At 43.6% G+C, this 24,651-nt stretch overlaps 1 protein-coding gene across 1 annotated transcript in view; it reads left to right on the top strand.

Moving 5' to 3' along the window:
* Positions 1–24,651, top strand: part of sgsm2 (small G protein signaling modulator 2) — a gene marked incomplete at its 3' end in the record, with an annotated part of 144,945 nt that overhangs the window by 93,133 nt on the left and 27,161 nt on the right. The window contains exons 5-13 of the mRNA XM_083637253.1: positions 1,685–1,752; positions 4,719–4,867; positions 5,005–5,139; positions 7,429–7,553; positions 9,394–9,461; positions 10,164–10,327; positions 14,211–14,346; positions 15,331–15,465; positions 21,590–21,761. Coding sequence (XP_083493379.1) covers positions 1,685–1,752; positions 4,719–4,867; positions 5,005–5,139; positions 7,429–7,553; positions 9,394–9,461; positions 10,164–10,327; positions 14,211–14,346; positions 15,331–15,465; positions 21,590–21,761 — 1,152 coding nt within the window. The remainder of the gene's footprint in view (positions 1–1,684; positions 1,753–4,718; positions 4,868–5,004; positions 5,140–7,428; positions 7,554–9,393; positions 9,462–10,163; positions 10,328–14,210; positions 14,347–15,330; positions 15,466–21,589; positions 21,762–24,651) is intronic.

Here is a 24,651-nt window from a genome sequence, read left to right as displayed (position 1 = left end):
AACTTTTGTGGGGAGAAATAAATTGACGATAAATTGATCAATGATATGTCGAATGCCACTTGTAAAATCATCCACCGTTTAACGTTAGTGCGACCACTATTTTGAGGCTTTTGGGCGATGTAACAAGGCAAGCGCTCACTTTTTGGCACATTGCCACCCCACGTTATCGCCTGAATGTGTCAGAATGCATGGGGAACTTGGCAGTGAGACATGTGTGTTATGGAGTAGTGGAGAAAAGTGTTGGGCAGAGATCTCATGTTGTGGATGCAGTGTATGGAGACCTGTCACAGACTGATGATACAGTATGTATGAATGTAACTGACTGATGATACAGTATGTATGAATGTAACAGCCTGATAATACAGTATGTATGAATGTAACAGACTGATGATACAGTATGTATGAATGTAACAGACTGATGATACAGTATGTATGAATGTAACAGACTGATGATACAGTATGTATGAATGTAACAGACTGATGATACAGTATGTATGAATGTAACAGACTGATGATACAGTATGTATGAATGTAACAGACTGATTATACAGTATGTATGAATGTAACAGACTGATGATACCGTATGTATGAATGTAACAGACTGATGATACAGTATGTATGAATGTAACAGACTGATTATACAGTATGTATGAATGTAACAGACTGATGATACAGTATGTATGAATGTAACTGACTGATGATACAGTATGTATGAATGTAACTGACTGATGATACAGTATGTATGAATGTAACAGCCTGATGATACAGTATGTATGAATGTAACAGACTGATGATACAGTATGTATGAATGTAACAGACTGATGATACAGTATGTATGAATGTAACAGAATGATGATACAGTATGTATGAATGTAACAGCCTGATGATACAGTATGTATGAATGTAACAGACTGATGATACAGTATGTATGAATGTAACAGACTGATGATACAGTATGTATGAATGTAACAGACTGATGATACAGTATGTATGAATGTAACAGACTGATGATACAGTATGTATGAATGTAACAGACTGATGATACAGTATGTATGAATGTAACAGCCTGATGATACAGTATATATGAATGTAACAGCCTGATGATACAGTATGTATGAATGTAACAGACTGATTATACAGTATGTATGAATGTAACAGACTGATGATACAGTATGTATGAATGTAACTGACTGATGATACAGTATGTATGAATGTAACTGACTGATAATACAGTATGTATGAATGTAACAGACTGATGATACAGTATGTATGAATGTAACAGACTGATGATACAGTATGTATGAATGTAACTGACTGATGATACAGTATGTATGAATGTAACAGACTGATGATACAGTATGTATGAATGTAACAGACTGATGATACAGTATGTATGAATGTAACTGACTGATAATACAGTATGTATGAATGTAACAGACTGATGATACAGTATGTATGAATGTAACAGACTGATAATACAGTATGTATGAATGTAACAGACTGATGATACAGTATGTATGAATGTAACTGACTGATAATACAGTATGTATGAATGTAACAGACTGATGATACAGTATGTATGAATGTAACAGCCTGATAATACAGTATGTATGTGCAGAAGGTTTTTCCATTCCTCTTCCTTTGGGCTTTCTCATGGTGTCTGTCTTTCTGTTTATCAATGCAGTAAATATTATGAGAGGGAAGCCCTGATGCATGATGCAGTCTTCGGGCCCATCTTAGCTGCTCTACTGGGTGAGTATACACGTTACATTTATTACAGTAAGTGCAATAATAGAATAAGCTTAAGGACAGTTCACGCCATACATGCAATGGAACTGGATGGCACTCGGCTATTTGTTTTTCGACCGAACTACACCCGCCAACCATCTGAGTGCAGAAGGTAGCATGCTAACATTACAGCTAAGCTAACATTGAACTAACATTGAAGCTACGCTAAGCTAATGTTAAACTAACATTGCCACCAAGCTAACATTAAACTGAGCTAATGTTAGATGCACGGTTCCTTCTGCTGCACCGTGAGACGGTTGGCGTGTGTAGTCCGGTCGAAAGAAAATAGTTCCTACATGAAACTGCTCACAACAAGCTCTGTTGATTATCTTACTTACAGTAAGTAACCGGGTCATGATTTCTGGAGACATTGCTGTTGAGTTTTTCCACACACAAAAAATATATTATTATTATTATTATTATTATTGTTATTGTTGTTGTTGTTGTTTATTTATTTATTTTGCGATTTGAGCACCAAAAGCCGAGTGCCATCCAGTTCCATTGCATTCAAGTGAAGGCAGAAATCTCTAGGGCCAATATCTCCAAAACTCTACAACTTACACCAAAATGATCTAAAGATGGATAAATAGTACGACAGGTAAGATGAAAAATACAGTGTCTTTTTGATTTAGGGTCGAACTGTCCCTTTAAACTCCTAAATTGCCAAAAGTACAAACAGCCAATAGCAAATAGGGGTGGGAGAAAATATCGATACTTGCGATATAGCAATATTTCCACCTGCGATACGTTATCGATACACTGGCGCCAAGTATCAACATTTTATTAAAATATGCAGGATCTTGAAACTGAAACTTGAAGCAGCCATTTTGATAAACAGAGACCTTGTGGTGGCGCATATCAATGAACGAGGGTAAAGTGAGTGAGTGGGTGAGTGAGTTCATGTCATGAGTGAGTGAGTGAACTATGAGTGAGTTCATGTTAATTCTGCTAATAAATGCATAATACCTGCTTTTTACCTTTTTAGGGGTATTTTTTTCTCTTCAGTTACACAGATACCTACAGGTACAAATAAAGTAACCTTGAACCTTGATGTATCGTAGAGGAAATTTCTTCCAATATATCGATTATCGCAGAATCGCTGTATCATGATAATATCGTTATGGAGGGCCAAGTATCATGACCGTATCGTATCATGAGTGACCCCGCCATTCCCACCCCTAATAGCAAAGAGTGACAACGGCAGCATCCATAGAAGCCACAGATGCTTTTGTTTTTTCATTGTTACCTCCTTGATTAAAGTCGGTAGCGTGGAGATATAATCTCATTTAATATACCGTAAATTCCGGACTATAAGGCGCACCGGTCTATAAGCCGCACCTTCAAAGTTGACTATTTTTTTCTTATATAAGCCGCACCGGTCTATAAGCCGCGGGTGTTTTGATGTTTAATTACCATATGTAAGGCTTCGTGCACAGAGGGGATTGTCGGGAAAGAGATGGCTGTTTGGGGAAGCTCCCATTTATTAACATTTCAACAAAACAAAAGTCAGGTCACTAATCCCCAGACAAAATCACACATTGTGAGATGCTTAAAAATCACCATCGGCGGGAGCTTTACTCCAGATGCTGTGCAGCCAAGAACACAAGTGAAATTCGTTCTCTCGTGACCTGTGGTTCTCAACGTGATGGACGATTCACCTTTCTTGTTAACAGTCCTAGTGAGAGGCAGGTCGAACGTCAAAGGCACTTCATCCATATTTATGATCTGCTCCGGTCCGATGGAATATTCCTTGATCTTTCTTTGTGTGAATTCGCCGAAGTTTGTAATTTTCTCCTGGTAGTCGGGAGGGAGTTGCTGACACAGTCGTCCGCGCCCTGACGGACAGTCCCTTTCGTCTCGGGTTTGTGCATGATCCTTTGCTGCTGCTGCTGTTGTTGTTCCTGTCTCGCTACTGTCTCAGACATGGCTTTCAGGCTCAATCGCCGCCATCGTCGTAACACAGCCAGTTCTCCATCTTTTGAAGCATGATGTTAGATTACAACGAGCTAGTTGTGTGGCTTAGCCTTCCAAAATGTTGCTGTTAGTTTTTTAGAATGTAATACATAGAATTGGGAATGTTACATTCAATTTCATTCAGACTGTCTTTCAGGCTCAATCGCTGCCTTTTTCCCCCCGGAGCGAGGGAGGAGGGAGGGTGTTTTACCGTAGTGGCTGAGAGAGAGTAGTGGCACAGTGCTCCAATCAGGTCGCGAGGCACATTTTTTGCAACATCATCCAATCAGGGTCTCGCTCTCATAATGTCTGTCTTGCTCTCGTTCTGCCTCATACCAACATCCATAGATTTTGGAGGTTCCCGAGTGGCCGTTTGCTGGAAAAATCCATAGATAAGCCGCACCGTTATATAAGCCGCAGGGGGCAAAAAAGGCCAAAAAACGGGAAAAAAGCCGCGGCTTATAGTCCGGAATTTACGGTAATCACATTTGAGGGAAGCGATTTTTCCCAAAATGGATAAAAGTTTAAGAATTACACTCATCGCCCCGTCTCTTCCATACTCCCTGTGTGTGGGTGTGTGATGGTTTGTGTGTGTGTGTGTGTGATGGTGTGTGTGTGTGGGTGTGTGATGGTTTGTGTGTGTGTGTGTGTGTGTGTGTGTGTGTGTGTGTGTGTGTGTGTGTGATGGTGTGATGGTTTGTGGGTGTGTGATGGTGTGTTTGTGTGTGGGTGTGTGATGGTTTGTGTGTGTGTGTGTGTGTGTGTGTGTGTGTGTGTGTGTGTGTGTGTGATGGTGTGATGGTTTGTGGGTGTGTGATGGTGTGTTTGTGTGTGGGTGTGTGATGGTTTGTGGGTGTGTGTGAGGGGGTGATGGTGTGCGTGTGGGTGTGTGTGTGTGTGTTTGTGTGTGGGTGTGTGATGGTTTGTGTGTGTGTGTGAGGGGGTGATTGTGTGGGTGTGTGTGTTTGTGTCTATAGTGGGGCCGTGTGCTCTGGAGTACACCAAGCTGAAGACTTCAGATCATTTCTGGACGGACCCCTCGGCCAACGAGCTGGTCCAACGCCACCGCATCCATGGCGCCCACCGTGGCCAGGAGGCGTCGCCCGGCCGCAGGCCCGCTCTGGGGGTGAGTGGAGGGTGTTTTCAGACGTGCAGGCGTCTGGTAAGGGTTTTCATAAAAGCTGGACATGCGTTTTGTATTGGATGCATATCCTGTAGGCTAGCAGGATTCATTCACAATCTGATGTTGTCTTTGGTGTGTAGATCCGCAAGAGGCAGTCCAGTGGGAGCATGTCAGAGGACCGCTTTGCTGCATCGGCCAGGGAGTACGTGGAGTCGCTTCACCAGAACTCCCGGACGCACCTCCTCTACGGCAAAAACAATGTCCTGGTGCAACCGGTACGACTCTCTCATCACCTTTTATTCACCTGATGTAGCCCCGCCCACTTGACCCATGGTGTCACGACTTCCTGTTCAAAACGCCGGCTGTTTTACCTGCTCAAACTAGTCTGACTCACCTGGTCAAACCTAGTTTGTCTCACATATGCATCAGACTAGCTTTATGAGTCACAGGAAGTGTAAACCAAACAGAAGTGCTTCTCTTCTTCTGTTACCAAACAGAAGAAGAAGACAAGCAGATCCAGGGCAGGTCAAAGTTGACTCATTTTGTTGTGCTATGGCGTAGCAGCCTAGCGTAGCCTAGAGATATGTGATTTCAAGATTATGGAGGATTCATTTGAATTCAATTGGCACTCGTATGGAATAACGTCATACTGTATATGGACAGTGTTGGGCAAGTTACTTTCAAAATGTAATATACTACATATTACTAGTTACTTTCATTTGAAAGTAATAAGTTACTTTACAATATTACTGTCTGTGTAGAGTAATGCGTTACTTATTACACTACTTTTGCATTACTTTCACTGTAATAACAGCAGCAGCAGAATGACATCGCCACCCCGGAACTATCCCGAAAAATAATTTTAACCGTCTTGAAGTCAGTGTAAACAATCCAAAATTCGAAATGTTATCCTTTTCCTTTATTATTGTCATCTATAGTGGTTATTTGCATAAAAACACAGTTACTTGAGTAACTTGACAAAGTAACTGGTATAATATTACTGAAATCCTATAAGTAATAAGTTATATTACTGAGTTACTGCTAAAAGTAATATATTACATGTAATATGTTACTTTTTTAATGAGTTACCCCCAACACTGTATATGGATTACAAAGAGCAGTGGGAGATAAAGCGGGAGCTGCTATCTATGTGACGGACAGAAAACAGAGCAGGCTGTTGGCAGCACGGAGGTACGTTACATCGCTAAGTTATGTTCTCTCTATTATATAATAAGCATAATGAGCCGCTGTGTGTCGGAAAATAAACTTTTGACAAGACATAAATACAATCATTTCAGATGCCCCGTCTTCCTCGTTTTCAGGTTGCAGTTCAAACTGATGATCGTTTCTGCTGATGCTAATCAAACCCAAGTTGTCAGGGTGACTTAAACATCATGTTTAAAGCTGGAAATAAGGTGTAGCGTGTAAAAAAAGCAGAATTCTCCTTTAACCCAATATACCACTCTCCGATATCAATAGCTGCACTTCTCAAAATGTCCTCAAACGTAACAATGATAAAACAGAGATTATCCTGTTTGCCTGCAACCCTGGAGCTCTATCACACAACATTAAGGGCACTGCAAGAAACATGGCTGCTTTATTTCATTCTGGCCTTTGTTTTGATAGCCAAGTTAAGAGGATGGTCCATTCTTGCTTTTATCAACTTTAGATCATTTCTCAAATTAGATCCTAGAGGACAAGCCTTCAGCTTGTGCAAAACGCTCTTGCTAGGCTTATCACTGGTTCAAAAAAACAAAACAAAAAACAAGAGAATATTACACCAATTCTGGCCTCCTTGCATTGGCTCCCTGTTTCCTTTCGTATTGATTTTAAAATGTTATTGTTGACCTTCAAGGCTTTACACGACCTGGCCCCTAGCTACATCAGAGACCTTCTAATCCCCTGTGTGCCTGGCCGTCAGCTGAGCGTGGCCTTCTGGTTCTCCCTAGAACCCGGCTGGTGACCAAAGGCAATCGTGCCTTTGCATTCCGGGCCCCCACACTCTGGAATGACTTACCTGTTGAGATTAGGTCTGCTAAATCTGTCACTGCTTTTAGATACCTTCTTAAAACATGCTTTTTTGGAAAAGCTTTTATCTCTGTATGACTTTTGTTTCATTCTAGGGTTTTCTATGCATTGTTTTATGTGTAGTATTATTATTATTATTATTATTATTATTATTATTATTATTATTATTATTATTGTTGTTGTTTGTTGTTTATTGTACTTTACCCTGTGTGCGAAGAACATTTAACTTTGTTGAGAAAAGTGCTATTCAAATAAGAAAAATATGAATATTGTTGTTGCTGTTGTTGTTTTAGTTATTTCTATTATTTTACTGTAAATTGTGCATTACTTATTGAGGTAAAAAGAAAAGAGCAGCAGGTCCATCTATCTATCTATCCTCTATAAGGATCTTGTTTAAACTGTTCAGTAAGTTTCTAGTTTCTGACCCACAATCTTCTTGATTCTAAACACACAATTGAATGTTCTCTCATTGCTTACTCCTGTGCTGTCTTCCACCTCCTCCTCCTCCCACATGATGTCTCCTCTCCTCCGGGCAGAAGAAGGACATGGAGGTGTTGCGGGGCTACCTGTCGCTGCACCAGGCGGGAGAGAGCCTCACCCTGAAGTGGACACCCAACCAGCTCATCAACGGCACACTGGGAGACTGCGATCTGGAGAAGAGGTAGCCACGCCCATGACACACAACACGTTAAAAAAAAAAAAAAAAAATTAGAACTACAAAAAATAATAACATATGGCATGCATTGCAAAGTGTCTGGGGGAAATGTAAACTACATGTGGACAGAAGGAAATAGGCTATAACTCGAAATGACACAAGTATTCTCCTTCAAAGGCACTATTATTTAACATTTTTAAACATCAATATGTCTTCAAACTAATTGTGATACCTCGGTATCAACAAACTGATCTGCAAGGCCAGGGACGTTGTGGGGCTGGAGCTGGCCTCTGACAGCGGTGTCAGAGATGAGGAAGTTACGTTCCATCCTGGACAACATCTCCCACCCACTCCATGACGAGCTAGTCGAACACAGGAGCACTTTCAGTAGAAGAAGAACTGGACGGACAAACCCGTCTTGATTTGTCACACGAACACACCCAACACATGCGTGCGGCCAGCCACACACACACACATGCTGACGGTGGCCGCTGAAACACTCAGTCTCTGCATTTAATCCATCCAGGCTTGTCCTTCCTCCGGGGGGCAGCCAGGAGCAGTGGGCAGCTTTCTTGTGTACAGCGCCCGGGGACCAACTTCAGACGTTGTCGTCACTGGTCAGATGACAATCTTCTGCATGTTTTTAAGGATGGGGTCCATATCGATGTTGTATGGAGGAGCCCCAGGGGAGCACGGGGAGAACATGCAAACTCCACACAGAAAGGCCCTTTTGACAAGATAGCCCACCTGGGCAGTAGGGTGCATCAGGGCATCAGAATCAGAATGGCACAGGAAGTAATTCCTGCCTGTGGCCATCAAACTCTTTAACTCCTCCCTCAGGGCATCAAACTCTTTAACTCCTCCCTCAGGGCATCAAACTCTTTAACTCCTCCCTCAGGGCATCAAACTCTTTAACTCCTCCCTCAGGGCATCAAACTCTTTAACTCCTCCCTCAGGGCATCAAACTCTTTAACTCCTCCCTCAGGGCATCAGACACTTTGAGCCAGTCAACAGTTTCGCCATGGACTCACTCCACCGTCTATCCAATGGTACTTGACAAGGATTGTAGGAGGAGGTGGAACCGAATGAATGTGATTCCTTGTGAGTCCTGAGTGGCAGCGAGTAGGTTGGTTAAACTCACTCCCCCAGTATAAAGACACGTTAATCAGTACAAAAGGAGTCTCTTGCGCGTCAGCCCCTCCGCAAAAGGAGGTCGGTGCTCACGTTAATCAGCTCCGCTAATGCAGCTAGCTCTCTTGGTGCAGTGGTTAGCGTGTCCGCCTCACAAGCCAAAGGTCGGCAGTTTGAATCCACCCCTGGGCAAGCCCTTAACATGGGTTGCTGCAATACCGTCAAACACAACACCGTTACAGAGGCATTGGTGACACCTTTGTGTATATAGTCTACCTAACTCCTATTCTATTCTATTTTTATTGTGTGGTTTTTTTTTGGGCTATTCTATGCTTCGTATTATGTCTCGATGTTTATTTTATTCCCTATCCGAGTGTGAGCAAGTGTAGCATGACATGATTTCCCCCCTCGGGATCAATAAAGTTATTCTGATTCTGTATAATTAACGTCACTCTAACAAATGGTGGAGATGATTGGCAGCCTCCATGTCACACCATTGATATTATTAGTGCGAGTGTTTTTCGTGGTAAATTATTAATTGATGTTAAGACTTGAAATTAAACAACTTCTTTGGGTCTGTGGCTCCTCAACATTGGCAGATTCATCCTATCTTTTTTCCTGAGATAGACTGCCAAACCCTCTGCCTTAGTGCCCTGTCTTTACCTTCATATTCTACCTTGTCTGACTGCACTGGCCACTTCTCCCTCTCTGCTAGCATCTACTGGGACTATGCGTTGACTGTGCCTTTGCGCCAGATAGTCTGCATCCACTGTCACCAGCGATGTGAGTATATTACCTCTGTACCTCCCACATTACAGCCAAGGTCGACTCATATCAACACACAGTTATGTTAGCAGCCTCTCATATCAACACACAGTTATGTATATATATATTATATATACCGTATATATATATATATATATATATATATATATATATGATACGCTGCATCATGTTTTGAGATACGTGTATATCAACACCCGTTATATACACATTATGTAGTGCAGAAACCTACAATGCCAACATTGTATTCTGGTGATTGGGTTACATGTTACACAGCGCCTATTACATGGCATGCACGTGCACGCACATACACACACACACACACACACGCACGCACGCACACACGCACACACACACACACACACACACACGCACACACGCACGCACGCACACACGCACACACACACACACACACACACACACACGCACACACGCACGCACGCACACACACACACACACACACACACACACACACACACACACAAAGCTAATGATTGCTGTTGCCACATCAACATATTGATTGGTTAACTTTATAAACGGAATAGGTCAGACCAGTATTTGGTGCTTCAGTTTTTCTCATTTTTCTCGCAAATCCCTTCTTCACCTCCACCCCCCCCCCCCCCCCCCCCCCTCCCTCTCCGTCTGTCCCAATGTAAACTAAGGAGCCACTCTGCCGTGTTTGTCTCTGTTGTCTTGTCTCAGCGGACTCTGGTGGGACGCTGGTTCTGGTCAGTCAGGACGGGATCCAGCGGCCGCCCCTCCTCTTCCCCCCCGGCGGTCACCTCCTGGCCTTCCTGTCCTGCCTGGAGAACGGGCTCCTGCCGCGGGGTCAGCTCGAACCCCCCCTCTGGTCCCAGAAAGGCAAGGTCCGTCACCCTGTTAAGGCTGGATTTATACCTAAATACTGGCTTCTGTTATTGCTCATACCCTGGTTTAGTAAGAGGTTGCATTGGTTTAAGTTATGTTAAGTTAAATTAAGTGTAAATAGTTACATGCAAGTTAAGTTTCTGTTTTATTTCCGTTTAATCTGCCACAGATCTGGACGGGCCCTGTCACAGACCTGTCATGGATCAGCCGGTGTTCTATCAATCTATGCTGCCTTGTTGAAAAATGCTAACGTAGCGCAAAGCAATAGCAGAGTCCATCAATCCACGCTACCCTATCGAAAAATGCTACCTCATCTGTAAAGGGGAGACTCGTGGATACACATACTGTAGAACCCATTTTCATTCAGATACCTGTATCTTGAAGTGAGAGGTAAAGGGACCCCTTTGAAAATATATTTTCCCTTGCCATATTTAGCTTTACAATTATTTAGCCCCCATGGCCGACAAGCCAGCATGACATGGCACCATGTTACCAATAGATGTCTTAGGTCATCTTGTTTCATGTGATACCACGCTGACTTTACAACTGAGCCTGCTACATCGTCTGAAAAACAGGGATGCCTTATGCTACCTATCAAGATGTGATCGAGATGTGCTATTTTGCAGGCGCAACAGGGGCTATAGGCCTAGTTTGGCCTAGGCCAACCCATTTCTTGCCGAGGCCCATCCAGTCGCGAGACTTAAATCCTCTTCTCCTCCCTTTCAGAGGCTGTATTGGGCTCATTCTTAGAGCTAGAGTGAAGATAGTGGTATATGAAACTAGAAGACCAAGGCATCCATTGTAATTTGGTACCAGGTCCCATATCATCAGCTTGTCGGGAACCGGTGGCTAAGTAACGCTCCAAATTTAGGCTAAGTTGTGTGGCCCATCCACTTTTGTTCAAGCCCACCTGCAATTTCATTTCTGGCTACGCCACTGCGGAACCATAGGTACTGTATCACATGATCATCTCGATAGGTAGCAGAGAACGATAGAACCATAGGTACTGTATCACATGATCATCTCGATAGGTAGCAGAGATTGATAGAACCATAGGTACTGTATCACATAATCATCTTGATAGGTAGCAGAGATTGATAGAACCATAGGTACTATATCACATAATCATCTTGATAGGTAGCAGAGATTGATAGAACCATAGGTACTGTATCACTCGATCATCTCGATAGGTAGCAGAGATTGATGAACCATAGGTACTGTATCACTCGATCATCTCGATAGGTAGCAGAGATTGATAGAACCATAGGTACTGTATCACATGATCATCTCGATAGGTAGCAGAGATTGATAGAACCATAGGTACTATATCACATGATCATCTCGATAGGTAGCAGAGATTGATAGAACCATAGGTACTGTATCACTCGATCATCTCGATAGGTAGCAGAGATTGATAGAACCATAGGTACTATATCACTCGATCATCTTGATAGGTAGCAGAGATTGATAGAACCATAGGTACTGTATCACATGATCATCTTGATAGGTAGCAGAGATTGATAGAACCATAGGTACTGTATCACATGATCATCTCGATAGGTAGCAGAGATTGATAGAACCATAGGTACTATATCACATGATCATCTCGATAGGTAGCAGAGATTGATAGAACCATAGGTACTGTATCACTCGATCATCTCGATAGGTAGCAGAGATTGATAGAACCATAGGTACTATATCACTCGATCATTTTGATAGGTAGCAGAGATTGATAGAACCATAGGTACTGTATCACATGATCATCTTGATAGGTAGCAGAGATTGATAGAACCATAGGTACTGTATCACATGATCATCTTGATAGGTAGCAGAGATTGATAGAACCATAGGTACTGTATCACATGATCATCTTGATAGGTAGCAGAGATTGATAGAACCATAGGTACTGTATCACATGATCATCTTGATAGGTAGCAGAGATTGATAGAACCATAGGTACTGTATCACATGATCATCTTGATAGGTAGCAGAGATTGATAGAACCATAGGTACTGTATCACATGATCATCTTGATAGGTAGCAGAGATTGATAGAACCATAGGTACTGTATCACATGATCATCTTGATAGGTAGCAGAGATTGATAGAACCATAGGTACTGTATCACATGATCATCTTGATAGGTAACAGAGATTGATAGAACCATAGGTACTATATCACTCGATCATCTTGATAGGTAGCAGAGATTGATAGAACCATAGGTACTGTATCACTCGATCATCTTGATAGGTAACAGAGATTGATAGAACCATAGGTACTATATCACTCGATCATCTTGATAGGTAGCAGAGATTGATAGAACCATAGGTACTATATCACTCGATCATCTTGATAGGTAGCAGAGATTGATGAACCATAGGTACTGTATCACTCGATCATCTTGATAGGTAGCAGAGATTGATAGAACCATAGGTACTGTAACACATGATCATCTTGATAGGTAGCAGAGATTGATGAACCATAGGTACTGTATCACTCGATCATCTTGATAGGTAGCAGAGATTGATAGAACCATAGGTACTGTATCACTCGATCATCTTGATAGGTAGCAGAGATTGATAGAACCATAGGTACTGTATCACATGATCATCTTGATAGGTAGCAGAGATTGATAGAACCATAGGTACTGTATCACTCGATCATCTCGATAGGTAGCAGAGATTGATAGAACCATAGGTACTATATCACTTGATCATCTCGATAGGTAGCAGAGATTGATAGAACCATAGGTACTATATCACATGATCATCTCGATAGGTAGCAGAGATTGATAGAACCATAGGTACTGTATCACTTGATCATCTTAATAGGTAGCAGAGATTGATAGAACCATAGGTACTGTATCACATGATCATCTTGATAGGTAGCAGAGATTGATAGAACCATAGGTACTGTATCACATGATCATCTTGATAGGTAGCAGAGATTGATAGAACCATAGGTACTGTATCACATGATCATCTTGATAGGTAGCAGAGATTGATAGAACCATAGGTACTGTATCACATGATCATCTTGATAGGTAGCAGAGATTGATAGAACCATAGGTACTGTATCACATGATCATCTTGATAGGTAGCAGAGATTGATAGAACCATAGGTACTGTATCACATGATCATCTTGATAGGTAACAGAGATTGATAGAACCATAGGTACTATATCACTCGATCATCTTGATAGGTAGCAGAGATTGATAGAACCATAGGTACTGTATCACTCGATCATCTTGATAGGTAACAGAGATTGATAGAACCATAGGTACTATATCACTCGATCATCTTGATAGGTAGCAGAGATTGATAGAACCATAGGTACTATATCACTCGATCATCTTGATAGGTAGCAGAGATTGATGAACCATAGGTACTGTATCACTCGATCATCTTGATAGGTAGCAGAGATTGATAGAACCATAGGTACTGTAACACATGATCATCTTGATAGGTAGCAGAGATTGATGAACCATAGGTACTGTATCACTCGATCATCTTGATAGGTAGCAGAGATTGATAGAACCATAGGTACTGTATCACTCGATCATCTTGATAGGTAGCAGAGATTGATAGAACCATAGGTACTGTATCACATGATCATCTTGATAGGTAGCAGAGATTGATAGAACCATAGGTACTGTATCACTCGATCATCTCGATAGGTAGCAGAGATTGATAGAACCATAGGTACTATATCACTCGATCATCTCGATAGGTAGCAGAGATTGATAGAACCATAGGTACTGTATCACATGATCATCTTGATAGGTAGCAGAGATTGATAGAACACTGGTAATTCTCAGGGGCTGCATCTGTATGTGTGTAGTATTTGTGCATGAGCACTTCCATACATGTGTGTGTCCTGCAGGGAAAGGTGTTCCCCAAACTGAGGAAGAGGACCAGCACGGCCAGGCTGGTGGACCAGGACGGGAACGAGACGGAGGAGCAGACGGCTGCTGACTATGTGTTTCGTATTGTTTACCCCGGACACCCACAAGACGCCAGTAAGGACATCATCCACACACCTGCACTTTATAGGCTCAAAAACATTATTCTTCAGAGTTCAAAGCCATCTCTGTACTGAATGCATGCGCTGTTGTGGGTACCGGATGTGTTGGGCCTGCCAGATCTGTGTTAAAAAGCTAACACAACAAGCTACAAGCTAAGACGAAGGTCACTCCATAGCACGACTGATGTTGACAATAGTTTTCCCATAACGTCGGTCACATTCCCTGGAGTTGATCTGGCTTCGTAAATCGGCTAGCTATGCTAGCTATATACCCTACCTATATACCCTACCCTACACCGTATGAATACTCAGTATGTACCACATATCTGGTACCTACACCATATGAATACTCAGTATGTACCACACATCTGGTGCCTACACCATATGAATACTCAGTATGTACCACACATCTGGTACCTACACCGTATGAATACTCAGTATGTACCACATATCTGGTACCTACACCATATGAATACTCAGTATGTACCACATATCTGGTACCTACACCATATGAATACTCAGTATGTACCACACATCTGGTGCCTACACCGTATGAATACTCAGTATGTACCACACATCTGGTACCTACACCGTATGAATACTCAGTATGTACCACACATCTGGTACCTACACCGTATGAATACTCAGTATGTACCACACATCTGGTACCTACACCGTATGAATACTCAGTATGTACCACACATCTGGTACCTACACCGTATGAATACTCAGTATGTACCACACATCTGGTACCTACACCATATGAATACTCAGTATGTACCACACATCTGGTACCTACACCGTATGAATACTCAGTATGTAAGTATGTTTGCATTCTGTATTACCCTGACGTCTTGACACATTTGGGGGTGCAAGTTTCCTGTCTCCCCGCCCTCCCCCGTCACTCGTCTTCCCCAAAGGCCCGCTGGGAGGTGCCGTTCTAACCGTGTTCTCTGTTGTTCCCCATCGATGCAAGCAGTCACTATAAACTACCACCACACCACGGGCAGCCGCGCACCTTCGCTGGACGATGACGAGGAAGAGGAAGATAGGCTCCACGCTATGCTCTCAATGATCTGCTCGCGGAACCTCACAGACCCTAATGTCATGAAAGGTTTTTATCACCTTAACACACCCTCACCCTCTCTCCCCCCCGAGACCTCACCCCTGGCTTCAGGCATCCCTCCCCCCACCGCCTGCCCCATTACGCCCTGTGCACCCCCCACCTCCCCCTCCCAGCCTCCTCTTACCCGTGTGTCTGCTGCCTCGAGGCCTGCAGCCCAACAGTGTGGAGTAGGGTTGATGCTGACAGAGGGATATGGAGACTAGAGGGTTGATGTTGACAGAGAGATATGGAGGCTAGAGGGTTGATGTTGACAGAGAGATATGGAGACTAGAGGGTTGATGTTGACAGAGAGATATGGAGGCTAGAGGGTTGATGTTGACAGAGAGATATGGAGACTAGAGGGTTGATGTTGACAGAGGGATATGGAGACTAGAGGGTTGATGTTGACAGAGAGATATGGAGGCTAGAGGGTTGATGTTGACAGAGAGATATGGAGACTAGAGGGTTGATGTTGACAGAGAGATATGGAGGTTAGAGGGTTGATGTTGACAGAGAGATATGGAGACTAGAGGGTTGATGCTGACAGAGGGATATGGAGACTAGAGGGTTGATGTTGACAGAGAGATATGGAGACTAGAGGGTTGATGTTGACAGAGGGATATGGAGACTAGAGGGTTGATGTTGACAGAGAGATATGGAGGCTAGAGGGTTGATGTTGACAGAGGGATATGGAGGCTAGAGGGTTGATGTTGACAGAGAGATATGGAGGCTAGAGGGTTGATGTTGACAGAGAGATATGGAGACTAGAGGGTTGATGCTGACAGAGGGATATGGAGGCTAGAGGGTTGATGTTGACAGAGGGATATGGAGGCTAGAGGGTTGATGTTGACAGAGGGATATGGAGGATAGAGGGTTGATGTTGACAGAGAGATATGGAGGCTAGAGGGTTGATGTTGACAGAGGGATATGGAGACTAGAGGGTTGATGTTGACAGAGGGATATGGAGGCTAGAGGGTTGATGTTGACAGAGGGATATGGAGGATAGAGGGTTGATGTTGACAGAGAGATATGGAGGCTAGAGGGTTGATGTTGACAGAGGGATATGGAGACTAGAGGGTTGATGTTGACAGAGGGATATGGAGGCTAGAGGGTTGATGTTGACAGAGGGATATGGAGGATAGAGGGTTGATGTTGACAGAGAGATATGGAGGCTAGAGGGTTGATGTTGACAGAGGGATATGGAGACTAGAGGGTTGATGTTGACAGAGGGATATGGAGGCTAGAGGGTTGATGTTGACAGAGAGATATGGAGGCTAGAGGGTTGATGTTGACAGAGGGATATGGAGGATAGAGGGTTGATGTTGACAGAGAGATATGGAGGCTAGAGGGTTGATGTTGACAGAGGGATATGGAGACTAGAGGGTTGATGTTGACAGAGGGATATGGAGACTAGAGGGTTGATGTTGACAGAGGGATATGGAGACTAGAGGGTTGATGCTGACAGAGAGATATGGAGACTAGGGTTGATGTTGACAGAGGGATATGGAGGCTAGAGGGTTGATGTTGACAGAGGGATATGGAGACTAGAGATTGGTGTTGACAGAGGGATATGGAGGCTAGAGGGTTGATGCTGACAGAGGGATATGGAGGCTAGATGGTTGATGTTGACAGAGGGATATGGAGACTAGAGATTGGTGTTGACAGAGGGATATGGAGGCTAGAGGGTTGATGCTGACAGAGGGATATGGAGGCTGGAGGGTTGGCTATGCTGACAGAGAGTTATGGAGGAAGTTCAGGTCGATCTTAACTCATTGAGTGCCAATGACGTCGATCGGTGTCAAATCAAATAGTAACGTAGAGTGCCAATGACGTCGAACAACGTCAAATGCGTTTTTTTGACGGTGGTACGTGGCTCAAAGCCTCATGCATCTCCTGTAAAAATATTGGAGCTATTGAAGGTGTATAACCTATTTTACGGACCCATTAGGTGGCGACAGTGCTCTCCAGATTAGAGAAAGTTGAGGAAAAACAGCAGAAAAAGCCGTGATGAAAGAGAAACCGATGCATGAGCCAGAGCGGCACAGATTGCTCTGGCTGGAGCTAACGTTAGCTGCGAACAGCAGCCAATCCGCTCCCACAACTGAGCCCCTCTGTCTCTGCTGCGATAGTTTCTCCACACGATTAGCCGCCAGAAAAGAAAACCAAAGCCAAACCATTCTCATGAGAATGGTTTGGCTTTTCGGTGTCGCGCTGGGAGCCGGCGCACAAGGCGGAGCTCTCCGAAAATAGACTGGGTGCAGCGCACTTTGAAACGCGCAGCAGAAAGCCTAGAATCGGACGCAGCTTCATCCCAGCTCACAACCGAAACCCCAGAAACAAGGACGAACTCAGCGAGCCCGATCCAGACTCCCCCGACGAGCGGCCGCCATCCGAACGTGGATCCGCAGGCAGCAGAGCCTGCCATAGCAGGCAGCAGAAACTCGCCTGACACACGCAGCAGAGCGAGCAGAGCCATCAGAGACACTCCCACGGAGGAGGAGTTTGGAGTTGAGGGGGGTGGGGGTGCTGTTTTATTGAAGGAAATTACTGTTCAGATGTTTCAGGTCAGAAAATATTAGCTTCAGAGTCAGTGATTTGCTTGAAATGCTTCATTTCACAAAAGGCTCATTATCTCAGCTTCTAGGTGGAAACGTCTGTTTTTGGTGAAATCAACCTATCTTCTCCGGCTGATAACTAAAGAACGGAAAATGATATCAATAAACTTTTTTTTGCTGATGATAGAAGAGAGTCTCATCGTTCTTTGGGCGTGTTCGGTGTTTACATAGTAATATCACACAATATTCTGTGGGCCTCGAGAAATCACTGAAAACGCTCTGAAACTCTGGCACTGGGAGCATCCGTTTTCCAAAAGTGGCTGGCACTCAATGAGTTAAACACGACTGCTTTATCGGACACTATGTGATTATTATTATTTTGTTGACACGAAGTCGCTACACGTAGCATTTTCACATCAAATCATTACCACATTCATTATGAGACAGTATAATTACTGTGAGTAATTGAGATCAGCACTGAGAATGCTGTCAGCATCATTTGACTGTACATTGAGCAGCCGAGTCAGATTTGGAGGGAAATCTGCTGGATTGCTTTACAGCACAAAACAGGAAGTTGTTCTTCCAGAGCAAACACAGCTCAAGCTTTCAGAGTTAGTGGCAACGGCAGAGTGGTGGAAGAAAACTTTTGACCAAAGAAGTGAAAGGAAGAATAGAAAAATCACTTCCAACAAGTTGATCCTCTTCAGGGTGGGGGGGGCAGGGGGAATAAGAAGCGACAGGGTTTATGGGAAATGTGGTCTCATTTGTTTAAATCTAATGTATCACAGTGATGCGCCAATTATGCTACATGGTCTTTCTACCCAGCCTGACTGCCACTTCACCTTCACCAAAGCTTTAAGCCCACACCTCCTCCACGGCTCAGTGACGCACATTATCCATGATCAAATGTGCATGCTGTTCTGTGTGTGTAGGGAGGCAGCATGCTGTTCTGTGTGTGAAGGGAGCAGAGCATGTGAGCGGAGTGGAGCGGTGATAATTACCGCTCCTCGCTCACGGAGCGGCCCTTTCCACCCGCTCCAGCTCTCCCGGCCGCTCCGCTCCAGAGCGCTCCCCGCTCCATACAGTTTTCACCCGCTCCCACTCACCGCTCCGCTCCGCTCCAATGAAGGATACACACACAAATGAGGGATATACACGCAAATGCTGCATCAGGTATCAATGGGTTAACAGGTCACCCTCTTTCTGGCTCCAGTAATTGCAGCATTGCATTGTGGGGGTTTTGGGTGCTTGCGGACACGGGGCAGATTCCTATCTTTTCCAAATGCCCCTCGGCACTGTTGGGCAGGTCTTCGAGAATTGCTTTGATAATATATCAGTTTTTTGCTCTCCTCTTTTTTACTTAATTCTGTTTCTTTGTTTTCAAAATGTCCCCCTTTCATTTCTCACTTGCAACATGCTTGACAATTTTGCATGGGAAATATGCACCCGTTTCTGTTTTGTTTTGTTTTGTTTTTCTTATAAAGGACGAGAATGTGTTCCTGCTTATTTGTGAGGGGAAATATCCTCCAGTCTCCTCTGTCTGTTTTGAGTTCTCTTTGTCTCTCTCTCTCTCTCTCTCTCTGCTCTGGTTTCCTCAGTTGTTCCTCTGTTCATGCAGTTTTTTCAGCCCAGTCTTCAAAACATTGTGACATAGCAACGTTGGTCCACAGCCCAAAAAACGTTGTACTTTCACAAAAATGGCTTTGAAGTTGTTAGACGGTAACGTAACGTTTGTTTGGCCTCTAGAGGTCGCCGACAGTCTGATCTTGAAATAACTCGTTGACAAGTAAGGGTGAAGGAAACCAGTAACTTTCTTGTCTTTGAAGCGAGAGACCCGGTTCGCCTCCCAATGTGCCCAGTTTTAGTTGTTTTAGTTGTTTTGGTTTTAGTTGTTTTGGTTGTTTTAGTTGTTTTAGATTTGGTTGTTTTAGTTGTTTTGGTGGTTTTGTTTGTTTTAGTTGTTTTGGTTGTTTTAGTTTTGATTGTTTTAGTTGTTTTGGTTGTTTTAGTTGTTTTAGTTGCTTAAACATAACAAAAGTTGTTGTATTTGCGTGAGGACATCAAATTAACTGACATTTTTTCAAATTTACGTTTACGAGTCTACAATTAGACGTTGAGATTCAACAATGAAATGCTGTATTCCAGACAACTCGGAGGTCGAAATTTCCCATTTGAAATCATTCCAAAGATAGGGGTAGATCCCCCCCCCCCCCCACTCAAGTTTACAAGTGGCAACTCCGACTTTGAATAGCGTACAATAGTGTACTTTTTCTAGTAGGAGGTCGGAAAATCTCGACTGCCGAGATGCAGCATTAGAGCCAAAAGGACCAAAGTTGCTATTAGACAATGTTTTGAAGATTGTGTTGTTTCTCTGCTGCAATGCTGTTCACTGTAATTCTTCACTAACCCCCATGCCCCTCCCCCTCCACCCCCCTCCTCCCACCCCCACCCCCCTCTCTCATGATGACTATTTGGTCCTGTGCGGTTCCGCAGTAGTCGAGATGTGGAGTCCTTCTGAAACGCTCAGCAGTTTGTCCATCACATCTAATCCTAAAGTAACGAGGGGAGGGGAGGGCCTTCCAAATGTCGCTCTCCCTCCAGCCATTTTTCTGTTCCCGTTTTGCGTTCTTATTATTTGTCTTTTGGGGGGTCGCGTTTTTTGCGTTCTTATTATTTGTGTTTTGGGGCTTCTTGAAGTGACCAAAGCGCAGCTACATATTTATGACAGGTCATCAGCTCCAACCTGAAGAATTAAGGTGAAGAGCATTTCCTTCACATTTTGTTATGATCTCCCCCTTTTCCTCTTTGTGTCTCTTTTTTACTGCTGTCCATTTGTTTTTCTTCTCTTTTGGTTTCTTTTGGTTTTGGTCGATAATTTGTGTTTTTTTCGGGTTTCTCTTTTCTCTTGTCTTGTTCTGGCTTTTTTGCATCCTGCACGGCCTGATGCGTCAGCCTTGTCTCTCTCTCCTCTTCCTCTCTCCTCTCCTCTCCGCTGCTCTGCTCGGTGGGGCCCCCTCCTGGTCTCTGCTACCCCCCCCCCCCCTCAATGGACTGAACCAGCATGGCTTCTCTAGCTGCATCCTCTCTGCCTGTCTCTTTCCCCGGAATGCCCCCCCCCCCCACCAAAAAAGAATCATCACTTCCACTTTGAGTTGTCCTCGACACACCTGTGTTTTACTCACTCTCCCACATTCACAAAAGTGTGTAACTTTGATCTTTCTACTCATCTGTTGGTGTTGTGTGTGACAACCAAGAATGTGCTGTTGAGTCAACTGATCATTTGATCAGTGAAAGATGTGTTTGTGGTTGAGCTGAGGGACCTATGGTCAGAGTACAGCAGCAACAACCATTTTGTCTCCAAGCAATGAGACCTCTCTCTCTCTCTCTCTCTCTCTCTCTCTCTCTCTCTCTCTCTCTGTCTGTCTGTCTGTCTGTCTGTCTGTCTCTCTCTGTCTGTCTGTCTCTCTCTCTGTCTGTCTCTCTCTCTCTCTCTGTCTGTCTGTCTGTCTGTCTCTCTCTGTCTGTCTGTCTGTCTCTCTCTCTCTCTGTCTCTCTCTCTCTCTCTCTCTCTGGTCTAGACCACGCGGAGTTGATGGAGATGCAAGGTTTCGGAGGCAGCCCGTCGTCGTGGCAACAGGCTGAGTTAACCAGTCACGTGTCTTGCCTGTCCTGCTCCACCGGGGGCAGCAACGTGTCGTTTAACTACCCACAAGGCTGCACCTGCATGCACGACCCGGCCGACATCCACACGTATGTAACACGTGTGTGCTTCACCACCGTGTGTGCCGCAGTACGTGTGGTTTTGCAAAAGCTTAAGCAACAAGAAGCTTCCAGAGGTGGTTTTATGTCCATTCTCATGAAATGGTACAAGTGGCAAGTGAAACCTAGTTTAGCAGTACTGTGCCTGAGCCTTGGCACATCAGTAGCCTGCTACGGTTTAACATTACCAGCGTTGGACTCAATTCATGAATGAACTCATCAAATCCAACTGAGGAACTGGGATTTGAAGAAACCTACAGCAAACACAATTGGAATTCAATTGAAATCATGAATTTGAATTTAAGTGTGGGAAATTCCACGTTTTCTTTGTAGTGTTATATATCATCACTACTGAGTATCATAAAATGTCATTTGATGCATAGTCTCGCTGGCCAGCCTCCTCTCCCTTCCGTCTGAGGAGTCTGGCGCCGCAGGTCTGCGATAGGAGGCGCTTAGCGGCAGTGCCCTTGGAAAATAGTTTCCAACAATCCAATTTGCCGTTTTCAGTGTGTAGCAACGAGCTAGTGTGTAGGTTTCTGCTGTTAGCTTGTTAGCTAGTTAGCGTTGTTGTTTTCACTGAGGCGGCAGGGCACTATTTACAGCGACACACAGGGAGGAGGGAGCAGAAGCCGCTCTGATTGACATGGTCGGAGCCAATGACAGAGCTTGTAATAAGCGGGGAGCGGACATCCAGCTGCCACCGAAACAGTCGCTCGAATGGGAGAGCAGAGTAGAGCAGGGGAGGGTTTATCCCAGTTTTAGAACACGGCTCTCTCGAATACTCGATTCTGATTGGTCAATCAACAATATTCACCGGTCATTATTTCTCGACAACCGACCGCTGCTCTGCCACACCTGGATTAATCAGTTGATAAGAGCCTTTTGTCAGCAAGCCACTACTAATTAGGCCAACCAGTTGCAGCTGTGGTGTCTTGTGTGCCAATTACGAATTAAACCGATTTGTCGTTGAAAACGCTATTAAAAAATATATTTGAATAATTATTTTTGTCAGATTATTGAATGATTTAGTTGTAGGCCGTGTTCTAAGCGGGATAATGTATAGTGAGCCGGTGATTACTGGGAAATAATGACCTTCAGGTGAACGATTAAGCCCTCCGCTACGCGTTGGGCTCAATCCACCTGTCGGTCATTATTTCCCCCGTAATCACCGCCTCAATATACATTATCCCTTACATGGAGACCTACGGCGCCAGACTCCTCGGGCGGAAGGGAGAGGAGGCTGGCCAGCGAGACTATTTGATCCATAACACGTCATTGTTATACATTATGAGTGAATGCATTTGATGATCTGTTTAACTTGTTTAATTGTCTTTTATTTAATTCACAATCTTTGATTTAGAACGATTTGATTTATAAAGAGCAAGTCAAGACCACCTCTATAAGAAGTGGAACTTAATCGAATTCGTTATTATTATCATTATCATTATTTTTAATTTCATTCCAACTCCAATTTAGCAAGGCCTACTATGCTAACGGGCATCCACAACAAAGGGTTCAAGTTCAAGTTCAAGTTTATTAGTGTCCCAAAGGGCAAATTGAGTTGCAGCATATAGACATACAAATAAGAACATTGACAAGGAACAACACAAGTAGCATGTTAAACATGTTACATGCATATAGTTAAAATAAATAAAAGGCTAAATAAAACATCAAGGACCTTGTTTGTGGCACACAATGACCGATAATGTGCAAGGTAGCATTAAAGTGCACAGCAATCGGTAAAGTGCACAGCGATCGGTAAAGTGCACAGCGATCGGTAAAGTGCACAGCGATCGGTAAAGTGCACAGCGATCAGTAAAGTGCACAGCGATCGGTAAAGTGCACAGCGATTAGTAAAGTGCACAGCGATCGGTAAAGTGCACAGCGATCGGTAAAGTGCACAGCGATCGGTAAAGTGCACAGCGATCGGTAAAGTGCACAGCGATCAGTAAAGTGCAGACACGCAGCGACCGGTAAAGTGAGGTAGTAGAATAAAGTGCACAAATGGCCAGTAAAGTGCACAAAGTAATGAAAGGTAAATCAATAGTTAAAAACAATAAAAGCAATAAAACAATAGAAACCATAAAATCAATAGAAACAATAAAACAATACAAACAGCGGCGGAGGCTGAAAGTAAAAAATGATAATAAAACACTAAACCATCAGTGCCTTCCCTCAGCAGCGTTCAATGCTCGAATGGAGACAGGGACAAAGGAGAACTTGTGCCTATTTTTTGTGGCCCGTGGGGCACACAGTCGACGACCAGAAGGAAGGAGCCTGTACTCCGAGCTTAGAGGGTGGGCTGCGTCTGAACGGATGGACAAAGCCTTCTTAAGTACCTGTCTGTTAAAGACATGGTCGAGGCTGTCCAGATGGATACCGGCTACCTTAGAGGCCACCTTCACAATTGTCCCGAGGGAATTCTTATCCTTAATACACAGGTTACCATACCAACAGGCAATGGAAAAGGAAATTACTGACTCGATATAGGCACTATAAAACAGTTTCATCAGAGTCTTATCAATTTGGAACTTTGCAAGTTAAGGGTTAAGCCTATTTACAATGGAGAAGTCCAAAAAACAATATGCAAAACCAAAATCAAATGTTCTAATGTAAAGTGACACCAGGAAACCAGGGAACTAGAAATGAATATTCTACTGCTACAGTAGCCAATTCAAACCAGCAGCAGTTTGAATTGTAGAGAAATGTGAACTAGAAAAATCTCTTTTGTAACTGCAGCGGAAATTAGCATCAGCTGGTTTCAGAGGTGGAAGTAACTAATTACAAGTACTCAAATTGCTGTAATTGAGTAGCTTTTTTGAGTACTTGTACTTTTTTGAGTAATTTAAAATATTAAAGAATAATTTTTACTTCAGTATTT

The sequence above is a fragment of the Poromitra crassiceps genome, assembly GCF_964638095.1.
Source record: "Poromitra crassiceps genome assembly, chromosome: 5".
NCBI lineage: Eukaryota > Metazoa > Chordata > Actinopteri > Beryciformes > Melamphaidae > Poromitra > Poromitra crassiceps.
Note: the sequence above shows the minus strand (reverse complement) of the source record. Positions and strands in the feature narration are given on the sequence as shown.